The sequence below is a fragment of the Dromaius novaehollandiae genome, chromosome 22 (genome assembly GCF_036370855.1).
Source record: "Dromaius novaehollandiae isolate bDroNov1 chromosome 22, bDroNov1.hap1, whole genome shotgun sequence".
Classification (NCBI taxonomy): Eukaryota; Metazoa; Chordata; class Aves; order Casuariiformes; family Dromaiidae; genus Dromaius; species Dromaius novaehollandiae.
The window spans coordinates 11,502,919-11,515,185 of record NC_088119.1 but is presented as its reverse complement, the minus strand read 5'-3'; the positions used below and the strand labels follow the sequence as shown (position 1 = coordinate 11,515,185).

The 12,267-nt window shown below is 37.0% G+C and overlaps 1 protein-coding gene across 6 annotated transcripts in view; it reads left to right on the top strand.

Moving 5' to 3' along the window:
- The window catches only part of BRCA1 (BRCA1 DNA repair associated), a 29,494-nt gene extending 19,165 nt beyond the window's left edge, over positions 1 to 10,329 (top strand). For all 6 annotated transcript variants that reach the window (XM_026113573.2, XM_026113571.2, XM_026113570.2 and 3 more), the window contains 8 exons: positions 1,930 to 2,017; positions 3,401 to 3,478; positions 3,952 to 3,992; positions 5,089 to 5,172; positions 5,550 to 5,604; positions 6,642 to 6,715; positions 7,225 to 7,285; positions 8,448 to 10,329. In XM_026113573.2, coding sequence (XP_025969358.2) covers positions 1,930 to 2,017; positions 3,401 to 3,478; positions 3,952 to 3,992; positions 5,089 to 5,172; positions 5,550 to 5,604; positions 6,642 to 6,715; positions 7,225 to 7,285; positions 8,448 to 8,551 — 585 coding nt within the window. In that variant the 3' untranslated portion in view covers positions 8,552 to 10,329. The remainder of the gene's footprint in view (positions 1 to 1,929; positions 2,018 to 3,400; positions 3,479 to 3,951; positions 3,993 to 5,088; positions 5,173 to 5,549; positions 5,605 to 6,641; positions 6,716 to 7,224; positions 7,286 to 8,447) is intronic.
- The last annotated feature ends 1,938 nt before the right edge of the window (positions 10,330 to 12,267 follow it).

Genomic DNA, 12,267 nt, shown 5'->3' with positions numbered 1-12,267 from the left:
CCATACAATGCAAATGTTCGCTCTTCCATACCTTTCTGCATAATTTTATCTTGACCTTGCCACATCCTTATTCCAGTCCAGGCTCTCTCCATTCAGAACACTCTAAAGACTTGCAAATATTTGTGGTAATAACTTAAATGTTTTCCTGAACAAGAATATACATAAGGAAGTCTCACTGGCTGTGGACTTCAGCACATGATAACCTTTAAGCATGCGTTCATATGTCATCTTGAATAAAGATGCATGTTTCCTGCATGGAGTCTGATGTGACAGCCTCCTAGTACAAATCAGTATGTCAGCTATGCGGTAATTAAATGTTTATTTTTTATTCTTACCAGGTAACCAGTTAAGTCACGCTGTTACCTATCCAGCTTTGGATAGCCCTGGCTGAAATAATTTAGTAAATGCATTTTAAAAAATAGACTACAGTCTAACAGTGGCTTTTGGTCGTGTATTTTCTGACATGGCAAATGAATGCTGTAAGGCTTGCACTTCTCAGTCTAAAGTGAGATACATATACAGGTCAAAAGAACTTTAGATATCAGCTTTATAATATCATGTTGTTTCAGTTGCTTCATATTTGATGCTGTGTTCAGAACAAATGGTGTAAAGCAGTGCTGCTTAAATTCGTAGCAAGTCATCCAGTTGACTTTTGGAATTAGTTCTCTCTTGGGTAAAATCACATGTCACAGCTATTTACACAATCTCTGCAAAAAACTGGTGATACTACTACTTGGAATGCTAGACATTAGTCCTTTTCTCTAAAGTTTACTTGCCTTAAGAATGTCATCACAAGGGATTGACTGATCTGCACTCTCCTCAGTTATTTGCGTACAGTGTTCAGTGGCCTGTGGTCTCATGGGCACTATTGTGCATGAGAATGGGGAAAAACGCCTTCCTACATCTTTCATTTTTGTCACCCATCTTCTATCAAGGAATAACATCACTATTAATAACTACTAAAAATTCAGCTATACAAAAGTCTTTTTTCAGTGTTTCATTGCTTCGCTGTTCAGAAGCACTTATCAAAAATAAATATTTAGCTGTGTGTGCTAGCTTGAAGCTGCAGTAATGGCATGCACAGCAGATTTAACTAAGAAGGAAATAACTTTGAAAACCTTCTTGTGTATTAAAATGTGTTAAAACATGTTAAATTTATTATGAAATCTGCTGACAAATATATTATACATAATTAACTCTGAAACTTGCATTAGCTGATTTCAGCTGTTGCTGCTTTATCCAAACTCTGCTCTGTAGTGAGGATTTCAGTAATTAATCAGTTCTGAATTGCTAATGATGCTGATAAAGGTAGTGTATATTATTAGTCATTATAGCTTAATATTTCTCGAATCATGTGGCCTTGTGCATAAAGCAACATAAGAATAAAAAAGTTTGGTTATAGTATGTTCTATATTGTAGAAACTTTATTACTAGTTTTATTTGTTGGACCCACATGGCTTCCACTAAGGAAGCTGTAATCATTTGATATTGGTTGGTAAATGGTGTTGGACCAATGAGGTGCATGGTTAATGTCTTTGCTATCTGACTGTTAATTTTATTTGTTGCCGAGAAAAGACCATCCAGTTATCAGCAACAAGTGTTTTAGTTGCAAGCTTCGTGAGGACAGTCATGCTACTGATCTTTCATATTTCCCTGTTCTGTGACCATCAGTAGCTTGAACCCATTTCTAAGATGTATTTCCAGGAGGGTATGACTTCTTTGGTTCTTGAACTAATGATTACATTAATCTTTTGAAGGCTGTCAAAATCAGTGATTTTACTGTATCCGTAACAGAAATGTACATTCTGTGTGCCAGCCACAAATAAGACCATTACTTTAACATAACTACCTTATTATGTTATACTCTCATAAACTGATTTTTTTTCAAATCTGTTTTGCTAGCTATTATTCTTTTTAACTATTTTTCAGTTGGTGGTCCAGAAGTTTGCCAGAAAAACTCGGAGCACTTTATCTAATCATATTACTGAAGGAACAACCCATGTCATAATGAAAACAGGTTTGTTGAGAGAGATGTGAACAAACCCCGTATTTACAGGCCATATAAAATATTAACTCTGGGCTAACCAACAAGCAGACAATTCAGCAATATAGTTTAAGTAGTTTGATTAGGAGAGGGGATTCATTGTTTTTCTTCTTTATGAGGATTTTTTTGTTTAAACTTGGGAACACAAATCTCTCATTCCATTTCACAGAGTCGGGGTGAGTGTGTATTTTTCTTCCTTGTGTGGTTTGAAGTTAGCATTAAGTAATGGTTATTTCTCCAGCTGTTTGATCACAGTTTTCAGGTGTCAACAGCAAGTTAACACCAAGTCATTCAGAAAGAACCAGAAGGAAAGCAAGACAGTTCCTGAAGAAATAGGATACAGACATTCTGAAAATAAAATGCTGCCACAGGTTCCTAACCCATTGCAGGGATTGTAAATGTCATTTTATTCTAAATTTTGAAAAGAAACAATGGTCTGTAATAGAAGACAAAAATGGGGCTTAATTGTATGTGTACTTCTGATGGTAACTGATAGGGAAGGCATGCTTCCATAGAAACAAAGCAGCACTACAATTTCACTGTAACAATTATTTGCATGTTTAAGATACTTAAATTGTTTTGTGTCCTTTTTAGGACTCATGAATCCTATTACTAAAAGTTCGAAGAAACTTTATCAAAACTGAAGTATGATACCACTGTTTTGGATTTGACAAACATAACATATTCCTAAATGAATAGCGTTATACTGACTAGGCTTCAAAAAAGCCTAGTATTTCTCAGTAACATTAAGTTACTGAGCTGATATATCTAAGCATAGGTTATATTTAAGCTCATTATTGAATATATCATTAGCTTCCAAACAAAAGTTTTTCTTTTTTATGTATGTATATATAAAAATACAAAAATACATATATATTCTTTTTTTCTTTTTTTTTTTTTTTTTTGAGCCAAGTCTGGGAGTGGATGTGCTGTATACCCTGCTTGCATCTTGCTTATAGACGCATTTCTAGATGGTGCATGTTTGGATATGATCTGTCATGCAAGCCTTTCTTGCTTTTGAAAACCAAAGTAGAAAGGGAGCCAGAAAATCTTCTCACTCCAAATCTATGGACTCATATCTATGAGCTCAATTTTTGTCTTCAAGAAGCCTATCATAAACACCATGTCCGTATGTTTTGGAGAGAGAGATTGTGCTATCTTCATGCAAATGGCATTTAGCAGACTCAGGAGGGGAATGTTAGGGCACTAGAATTTCTCAGCCTTTCCATAGATGGCTCAGGTATTTGTCTGTTGCACTTAACAGAAAGGCTTTTGCATTTAGGTACGAATCATCTGAGCAGTTTTTTATTGATGGCAAAACTGAGAGAGATCTGCATATACTTCTTTGTTTTGCAGATATAGAGCTGGTGTGTGAACGGACACTGAAGTATTTTCTGGGTATTGCAGGAAGAAAATGGGTAGTTAGTTATCAGTGTAAGTATAACTTTTCTTGGAGCAAACTTATCTCAGGCTTCTACCATAAATGTGCTCTTCACTTGTTCCAGAAAAAAACAACACTGTATCTTTTCATGTCTTGAATATGCTGGCATCTGATGTTTTACAGTTTCATCTAAATACTTAAATTTTTAACAGCAACATCAAGCTTATTTCTCCTCTCAATACTTTTTCTGCTTTCAAATAACTGTATTTGGTTGTTCCTCTCCCCCTCCTAATTTAAGCATTTGAGCTGCATGGCATTGGTTAATGCAAAATTAGTATTATTTATGAAAGATTAAAAAAAAAATCATCAAATACTTTCAGACATCATAGAGTATTCAGTTAAACAAATTGTTTCCTTTAATACAAAATACCTTGCATTTAATACGGCAGTGAAGCTAGACTATTGGCAGTGGAAGAATAATTTTGCTGGATAAAATGACTCGTCCTGTTCTGATCTTTTTGTTTAGGGGTAGTCCAGTCTTTTAAAGAAGGAAGGATACTTGATGAGGTAGGTCTTTTATCTTAAGAGTGAAATGTCAAATGTGTAAAAGATGTTGTTACAGTGATGGACCTATTAGTAGTCTCAAACATTGTCTAAACACTTAGTACATGGCAGCTGGGAGGTGTTTGCGCTAGTTAGAAATTCATCTGTAAAAACTGAGATCCCAGTCTTACCAAATGCTAGGACCAAAAGCCATAGTTCAGTGGGCTATAAGTATTCAGAGTTATTGAAGACATTATGTTTCTCCTTTATTTTTGGAACAGCTTATAGACATATTTTTCAAAAACTGTTCCTACTGATGTTGACAGGTTACAACGTAGAGGAAAATGTCTATTGTCTGCCTAAAGGAATCAAGTTGGAACAAAGCCATATTAGGTGTTAAGTATCGAAGGCCCTTCTATGCTTGGGGAGAAAGGAGGCAGTTGTGACAGAATTGACTGGAAATACTAGAATATGGGACAGCTGCTTGCATCGTTTTCTAAAGCATTCCCATATTGCTTTTAAGTGTTGAGGAGAAGATCCTATTATAATGAAAACCAAAACTTTTTTTTTTCCAAGCTAAGCTGAAAATATGCTGCTGCTTTTTATATCCTTATAGAAGATTAGACTGCAAGAAAGGTTTAGGGAGCTTTCAAGGAAGTAGTGGAGAATAAGGAGTTGACTGAGACAAATGTAGGTATGAAATTATCAAATGCAACAATGTATTTGTTGTTAATCTATAGGCTAAGGGAATGCCTTGAAAGAAAATAGATGTTGAAAAATTAAATAAATGAAGTTCTAGAGGTTATGTACTGATACTTAATTTCTATCAAATGAGACTTTATAAATTAATTTTAATCTTGGAGTGTGACACTTCTTTTAGATAGTCTGCTGCATTGACTATAACTTGTTTCTTCAAAAAATTGACCAGTGCTGCAGGAGTCTGGTTACTGCACTTCATTATTTTTCTTGAAAAGCCTTTTGATTATTTTTCCATGCACATTTAATTGTAATGTTTCCAGTTCTGAAATCTGACAACTTCTTTCTGTTCTGATCCAGGGCTCTGACCAGGACAGTCTTCTCAATCTCTAACTTCTGATTGCTTGTTTCTATTATGTTGCAGGATAACTTTGAAGTTAGAGGAGATGTGATCAATGGGAGAAACCACCAAGGTCCAAAGAGGGCTAGACAATCTCTGACTGAAAAGGTATGAATGTATTGGGGAGGAAAATCCTGTCCTGCCTTAACTGTTTCAGATATGAGGCTATGCTAGCTGAATTTTTGGAACTTCTCCCGATTCCCCTGCTGTACCATATGTACAGAGCTCATCTTTCACAGATAAAAATCCTTAAGTGACTAAGCATAGAGTGAATGATATCTTTTTATAACATCAGTATAGGACACCACTGGGTGGGAGGTGGGAAGATTCTTTTGTTTTGTAGGTTACAGAAAGCTTCAGATATGCTTTGTGAATCAACAGCGATAGCTTGATAACCAGTCCTAGAGGCGCAATGAGACAGCATGTTAAATGTTGTCCTGGAAGGGTACCATATGTACTCTGTTAACATGATCTTTGTGTTTCAGATCTTTAAAGACTTTGAGATCTGCTGCTATGGACCTTTCACCGATATGACTACAGGTGTGTCATTTTGCTGGAATTGAATGAACTCTCAGCGTGACAACTATTCAGAGGGGAATTGTGTGCATTCTCCAGAGTTTTGCATTTGACCTTTTCTTGGACACTCATGTACCTCTTACACACAGACTTTCAAAATACCTACATGAGGTACAGCTTTATCTAGTTCTATCTCCCTTGAGTAGCAATGGTATTCTTTTATATTTGGATGTCCTCAGCAGGTGCGCCTTTTTTTCTTTTTAAAGACAACTGATGCTTTTAATAAAACTTAGTGGGAAATTTTGCCACTTCTGATTTTTTTGGGTTAATCAGAGAATTGCTCTGCCAGTTTTCTTGTTTTTTAAAACAGGCCTTTTATCTAATTTAAATCTGATTATCTAGAAATGAGGAAAAATACATTAGTACCATGATGTCTGATAATTGTTTTAGGTGCTATTGAACACTAGTGTTTGGAGGTTTCTTCTGTCTTGGTAACCAGTTCCTAAGCATTGTCTTTCTAGCAATTGACACATCCTCTGAGTAATCTTTCTCTAGCAGCAGATGTATAAAAGCAAAACACACAACAAAAGCAGCAGTTTATATACAAGGGAAAAGCTGAGCAGGATAGGTTTTGTGGGTGTTTTTTAAGTTTAAAATTGAATAAAGGGTAGATGTTTTGAAAATTTAAACTACAATTTTCTTTTAATTTAAATATATTTGTACCTCTCTTCTTTTTTTTTTCTTTTTTTGTCCTGACTAAAGGGTGAGGGAAGTACTTCAGAAAATATCTGGGACTTGGAATTCTATTGCACCTTCCTTTGCCTGCTGCATTTGATCCCATCATGATATTGTTACCCTTGCTGAAGATGTTCAATGTAATTGATGCCTTCAACAGGCTAGAAAATGAAAGGACTTATTCTCTACTAAGGCTTACGTTTATTTCTGATAATACGGTTTATATCTTGGAACAAAGGCATGGATGATCAGGGCTTAGGGAACAGTATCAGTTTGAAAGTTATATAAAACACTGTAGTAACAGACTTTTTATCTGATTTGTTCAGAACATCTAGAATGGATGGTGGAGCTTTGTGGTGCCTCTGTAGTGAAGCAACTTCATCTGTTCACACACAAAACAGTAAGTGTTAATGAATGTTACACTTAACTATAGACCATTCACTATCCATAATACCCAACACGTTGAAAGATTACATGGTCTTCGTGGGCTTACCAAAGACTGGTGCACACAGGTATGTTAAGTGAGAACTGTTTGCACAGCAGCGATGCCAGATTGCCTGACAGCAATTCTTCTCTTCTAGGCCCTGGCTACTCTGTATTAAGAGACAGGCTAGCTTTTAGTGGAGAACTGATCAGAGTACTCTGTGGAAGTCACATAACTAATTTCCTTGAAATCAGTACTGAGCTCCGCTTTCCAAAGCAAAAAGCCTTTAGTGCCTTAACAGTCTGGACAGACTTTGCAGAAAAATCTTAAACTGATGTCTTTCTCCCTCTACGATCACTTAAAGTCCTCTTTGAAGTGATGCACTGAAGCAAAGCGTCAACCCAGTTACCACTCTGCAGATAGGTGGGAGAGTGATTTAATGTGAAACAGATAACAGTAGCATTTTTATTTTCTTGAAATCCTAGAATTCTACTGCTGTCGTGGTTGTGCAGCCAGATGCTTGGGTGGAAAACACAGGCTACAGAGGTAAAACTGCTTCATGTACTGTTTTATGGTACACATGTTGAATGATTTACCAATTCTGTGTTTTTAGTACTTAAATATCAGAGTGGTTCTGTAATGGAATCAGAATAAAATCTCACTACATCTGAGAGTGAAGGAATGTCTTGGAAGAAAAGTCTGAAAGGACAAACTACTTTATCTCAAGAGTCAATGATAGAGTCCTGAAAGGTGGTCTGTCAGGCAGTATCACAACTTGTTATGATGAGATGTAATTGTGATCCTATTGTCCATATGCTGTTGGCTCAGGTGCCCTGCATATACTGAGAGTCAGCTTAACAAAAAGTTTTCTGGTTGCAGCTAGTTTTTTTAAAAGGTGGAGAGGCATGCCTGTGAAAGACTAGTAAGATGTAGCAGAAAGCCTCAGACGGTGCAATGGTACAGTATTCTCTTGGTCAGGAAAGAACATCCAACTACATGGGATTAATTGATACTTTCTCCCCCTCTCCCCCCCCATGGAATCAAAATGACCTAGAGAAACGATGAGACTGAAAGTTCAAGTTTTCCACACTTACTTTTCCATGAGACAGAAGGAATTTAGTTATTAAGCTACAGGGGAGTCCAACAGAAAAATGGGGCAGGAAGATAATGTTGTAAATAAAAAGCTGTTTCCATGGCACTGGGAAAATGGAGGAAAAAAACCCCTGAATTTACAAACGGTTCTTAACTATTGGGCAATTAATTTGGCAGAAGGGCATTTTTCAGGATCCCCCATTTCTCAAAACTATGGTAAATATAGTGTCTGGGAGCACTTCGGTAATATTCTGTTACTTCTCTCTGAGTGACACTCGTTGCTTGTTACATGCTCAGTATGCCTGAGCAGACAAACTGATGTTCTGTCACCAAGATCCTAAATTAAAAGATATCAAAGCCTGTACTCTTAGCATTTAGTGCTTATTCTATGGCATTCAAAACTTCCTGCCTGAATACTTGCCAAACAGCCGTTTGCTATGGAGCAGCTATATTACCTGCATTGTTAAGAAGTATAGGGTTTTTAGAATCTTGCTTTTTATCAAGGTTTTGAAAATGTTAAAGCAGATAGCTTAATCTGGAAGATATCAGTATGCTCACCTTAAACTTACTTTGACTCACTGATACTGATTTTACTGTCTATGTCTTTGTCTTCCAGCAATCCAGCAAAAGAAAAATGTTGCTGTAGTGACTCGAGAGTGGGTATTAGACAGTGTTGCTTGCTATGAGTGCCAGGAGTTTGATGCTTACCTTGTGTCCTAAGGCTGATCTGCAGTTCTTTTGCCATCGTTCTGAAATTCTCATCAGTGCTGGTACTTTGGTACTGGTTTTATGGATTAAGTAACTTATGCAGAGATTATCTTTGAGTCATGTTCTTGTTTTGGAGTAAAACTACTACATTTTTACCAACAATAAAATTAATTAAGCAGCATTACTATACAAAGATGGAATTACCTACTCTTCTTAAAAGATTAACATTTCTAATATCAAAATAGTCCTTAAACTCATCTGATAAAAATGAAAAATCAGAAACTAACTAGAAAATTTAGAATGAGGCCTCCTTAGAGGAAATGGTGATGCATTATTTACCATCCCAGCTAGTTCCTGTTTATATACTTGAGGACATTTTGGAGACAGTCACTTACAAGAGTTATATGGGGCTCAAGACTTGAATCAAAATGTAACTTGCACCAGTGAGTAACCTCCATATTTTTGTTTTCATAAATACATACCCTGTATTAGGATAAGCATATACCAACACAATGAAATATAATTTTGTGATCACAAATGCATCAACCTGGTTAATTTTAGGCCAGGAATTACAGTTGTTTTGGAAACTATACAAAGAGCTCTCCTGTTGAAATTGTTGTATACAAAAGTGTCTATATGTTCTAACCAGAAAAAACATCTACAAGTTCCCTGAAAAGCCAACACTTGATTCTCAGCGTAAACCAATCCTCAAAACCACAAGTCCAAACCAATATTGTGTCAGTCTTAATTCTGAAAAGCATCTGTGGAACCTACAGAGGGATACTAAACAGATGCAATTTAGTATCCCAGTGACCTATCATAAGCCTTGAAAGAATCAATTCTAATAATCCCTGTCTGCAAAATGAGACCACAAAGAAAATACATTTTATTCATTAAAAAGTAATATATCGTTTCTTTCTGTTGCCAAGCAATTCAACTTCATAAAAAATTTTATACTTTCAGAGCAGAAAAAGAAACTGTTTTCCTAAAGTTGCTTTAATTGTAAATAAATAAATAAATAAATAAAAATTGTAGCTGAGTTCAGAGAATTGTTTGGGACTCTAATGCTGCTAGGTTGTCTTAGAAAGTTATATAAAGTATATTTGTAAATACTGGAACACTCAAAGTAAATAAAATGAGATTGCCAAGTATTTTACTTAATTGTCCAGCTCTTGTGTGGATCAGCCATTCAGTCTCTGCATTGAGACATATGTGACAATATTCCTGGAGTCTAACCTCCTGCCATGGTGGGGAAGGAGACTTGCTGGAGGAGATTTCATAAATAGAAATTACAGTTGTGCCTCCAGCTCTGAAATTCTAATTTACATCGGCATGAGAAGCAGATGTGTTATCAAGTGTCTTGCAGTTGCCAAATGGAGGCAAACATAGTCCAGCTAGGGCTTGCTACTGGTAGCATGAATGCTGGAAGCATTTGCTCAGTTTCATGCACATTACTATTTTCTTCTATGTGCAACAATGTTTCATAAATGACAGGGCTGCTCTTATCTCTGGAGCCCACCTTGGCTTTTTTACATCTACCTTTCAGAAGATTAAAGCTATGAGGGCTAAATGCTGCCTCTTAGATGAGAGGCAAGGGCCAAACAAGACTGTCTTGCAGCTGCCATTGTGAAATTGTCCCTTCGATCTGGACATGAGTTGTCCTTTCTAGCAAGTAAAGTACTAGCTCCTGCTGGTAATTGTCAGCAGGTGTAACACACCTGGGATGCTGCTCTTCTCCCTTGGGGATGATTATGTCTCTGACAGCTTTCTAATAAAGTGCCATGTGTAAACTTTTGTAGTAATCTGCATCTGATTTTAAGCTTTGAATGAAAAGCTCGATTATTTTGAGAATCCATTTGAGTATTACTTGTTTAGATTTCAGCTTCCACAGGATTTAATTGAAAACATAGCATTGCTGTTTGGCATGTTTTATCTGGTTTTGGATGTCTTGAAGCTTTGAATTCACTGCATGGCTTGTTCTGACTTCCCTTTAAAAATGAAGTCTTCCCATCGTTCCTCCCCGTAGAAGCGCTGTTTAACTGAAGACCAGGTTCAGTGTGCTTCATCCACGCTTCCTAAGTTGCCCTGGGAGTCTGGGAGTTTTGTGGACAGTGCTTCTGAGAAGAACTTCTAGAGACAAGAAAAGCGAGGCTTGTGGACACAAAAGAGAATTCACAGAATAAGAGCTGAACTTAGGGACTGGGAAATGGCGACACTACAGGAAACACACATCCAAGTTTCTTTAGTAAGCTTAGCCTCAAAACATTTTTTTTTTATCAATTAGAAAGCTTCGATCCCAGACAGTTATAGATGCACCATATGTGAAACAAAGTTCCTTATCAATAAAACTTGCTATGCCTACCAGTAAGGCAGAGGTCTGTGGTAAAAGTGTGAATTGGTCTTAACTAGGGCAGCCTGAGATTCATTCTTACTTACCAGTCTTGTTCGTTCTGTAACTTTTTTTCTGCTTTGTGTACAATAGATGAAAAAAAAAAGTCCTTGAATTCTTAAAGTGCTAATATTCTTTAATATCTGGGTGCTAAAACAAAATTATGAGAGAGCACACCAGTTAGTTTTCTTCCCTTCCCCCCTCTCCCACCACATGTGGTTGTCACTGTGCTAACGATTTAGTTGCCGAACAGTAGTTCATTAAATGCAGACTGATAAGACCTTCAGGTGTTGACAATAATTGGCTTGCTAAAAGAGTTAGATGGGTCAGTGGGCTAGATGGAGCAACTGGGTAAGGTAGAGGGGGCTGATGCTTTGGAGCACCATCGTTCACCTGAGTTGGAATTTAAATGCAGTGTCTAATGGCACCCCCATTTCTGAGAACAGAGGGTGAAGCAGCTGCTAGTGAGCTGCTCTGGAGATTTCCTGGCATGTGATTTACCAGGTAAGCTGCTAAGGGGAACTTGAGGGTTGTCCTGTGAAAAAATAGTTGTAAGAAGGTGGCAAAGTCCAAACTTCCTTGTTTGGGGGAGAGCATCTGAGCTAATTGGAAATTGATAGTAAAATCTGTGAGGTTTTGGGGTTGTCTTCATTCCATCCTTTTTCTTCCCTGCTACCCTTCCATGGTAAAGAGACTTTGCTTTAGAAACAAATACTCTTGTTCAAGATTTCTGGGGACTGTTTTCTTTTGAAAAGTTGCTTTTTCCAAACCAAGGACAGCTGGCAATTATTTTTTGCTTCACACTTTCTTTGAGAAACTGTTCTTGTCCAGTTGTGCAATTTGATTTTTACATTTGCTTGCATGTCAGTTGCTAATTCATAGTTCAGTGCAATGTTAACTACATTTGTGAAGCTGTGATGCAGATAAGGGGACAGGACTAACTGCTAGTTTGTTCTGTTAGCTAACCCGATTAGAAATAGGCTTTCTCTGGCAAATGCTGTACTCCAATCTAATGCTGCGGAGGTAGGAGAGGGACGGGCTGTAGTGGCATGAGCTTGGATGTTTGTGTAAGTTAGTGCAACTAGTTGTTACATTGTAAAATGAAACTTGGAAATCTTTTTGCATAAAATAGATTTTCAAATTGTAAACTAGATGTGTAACTGCAGTGACGCTTATTCCCCAATAAATGGGATGTTGCTTGCCTTTTCTTGGCACTGATACCAGTTTTCATTCTTTTCTGGGGAAAATGGGTCTCTTACTTTAGCGGTGTTCAGCATTTACTGAGCTACCTTATTACTGCTGCTGTGTCTTGAAGGATGCCGGCTATGAGGGGACGTGC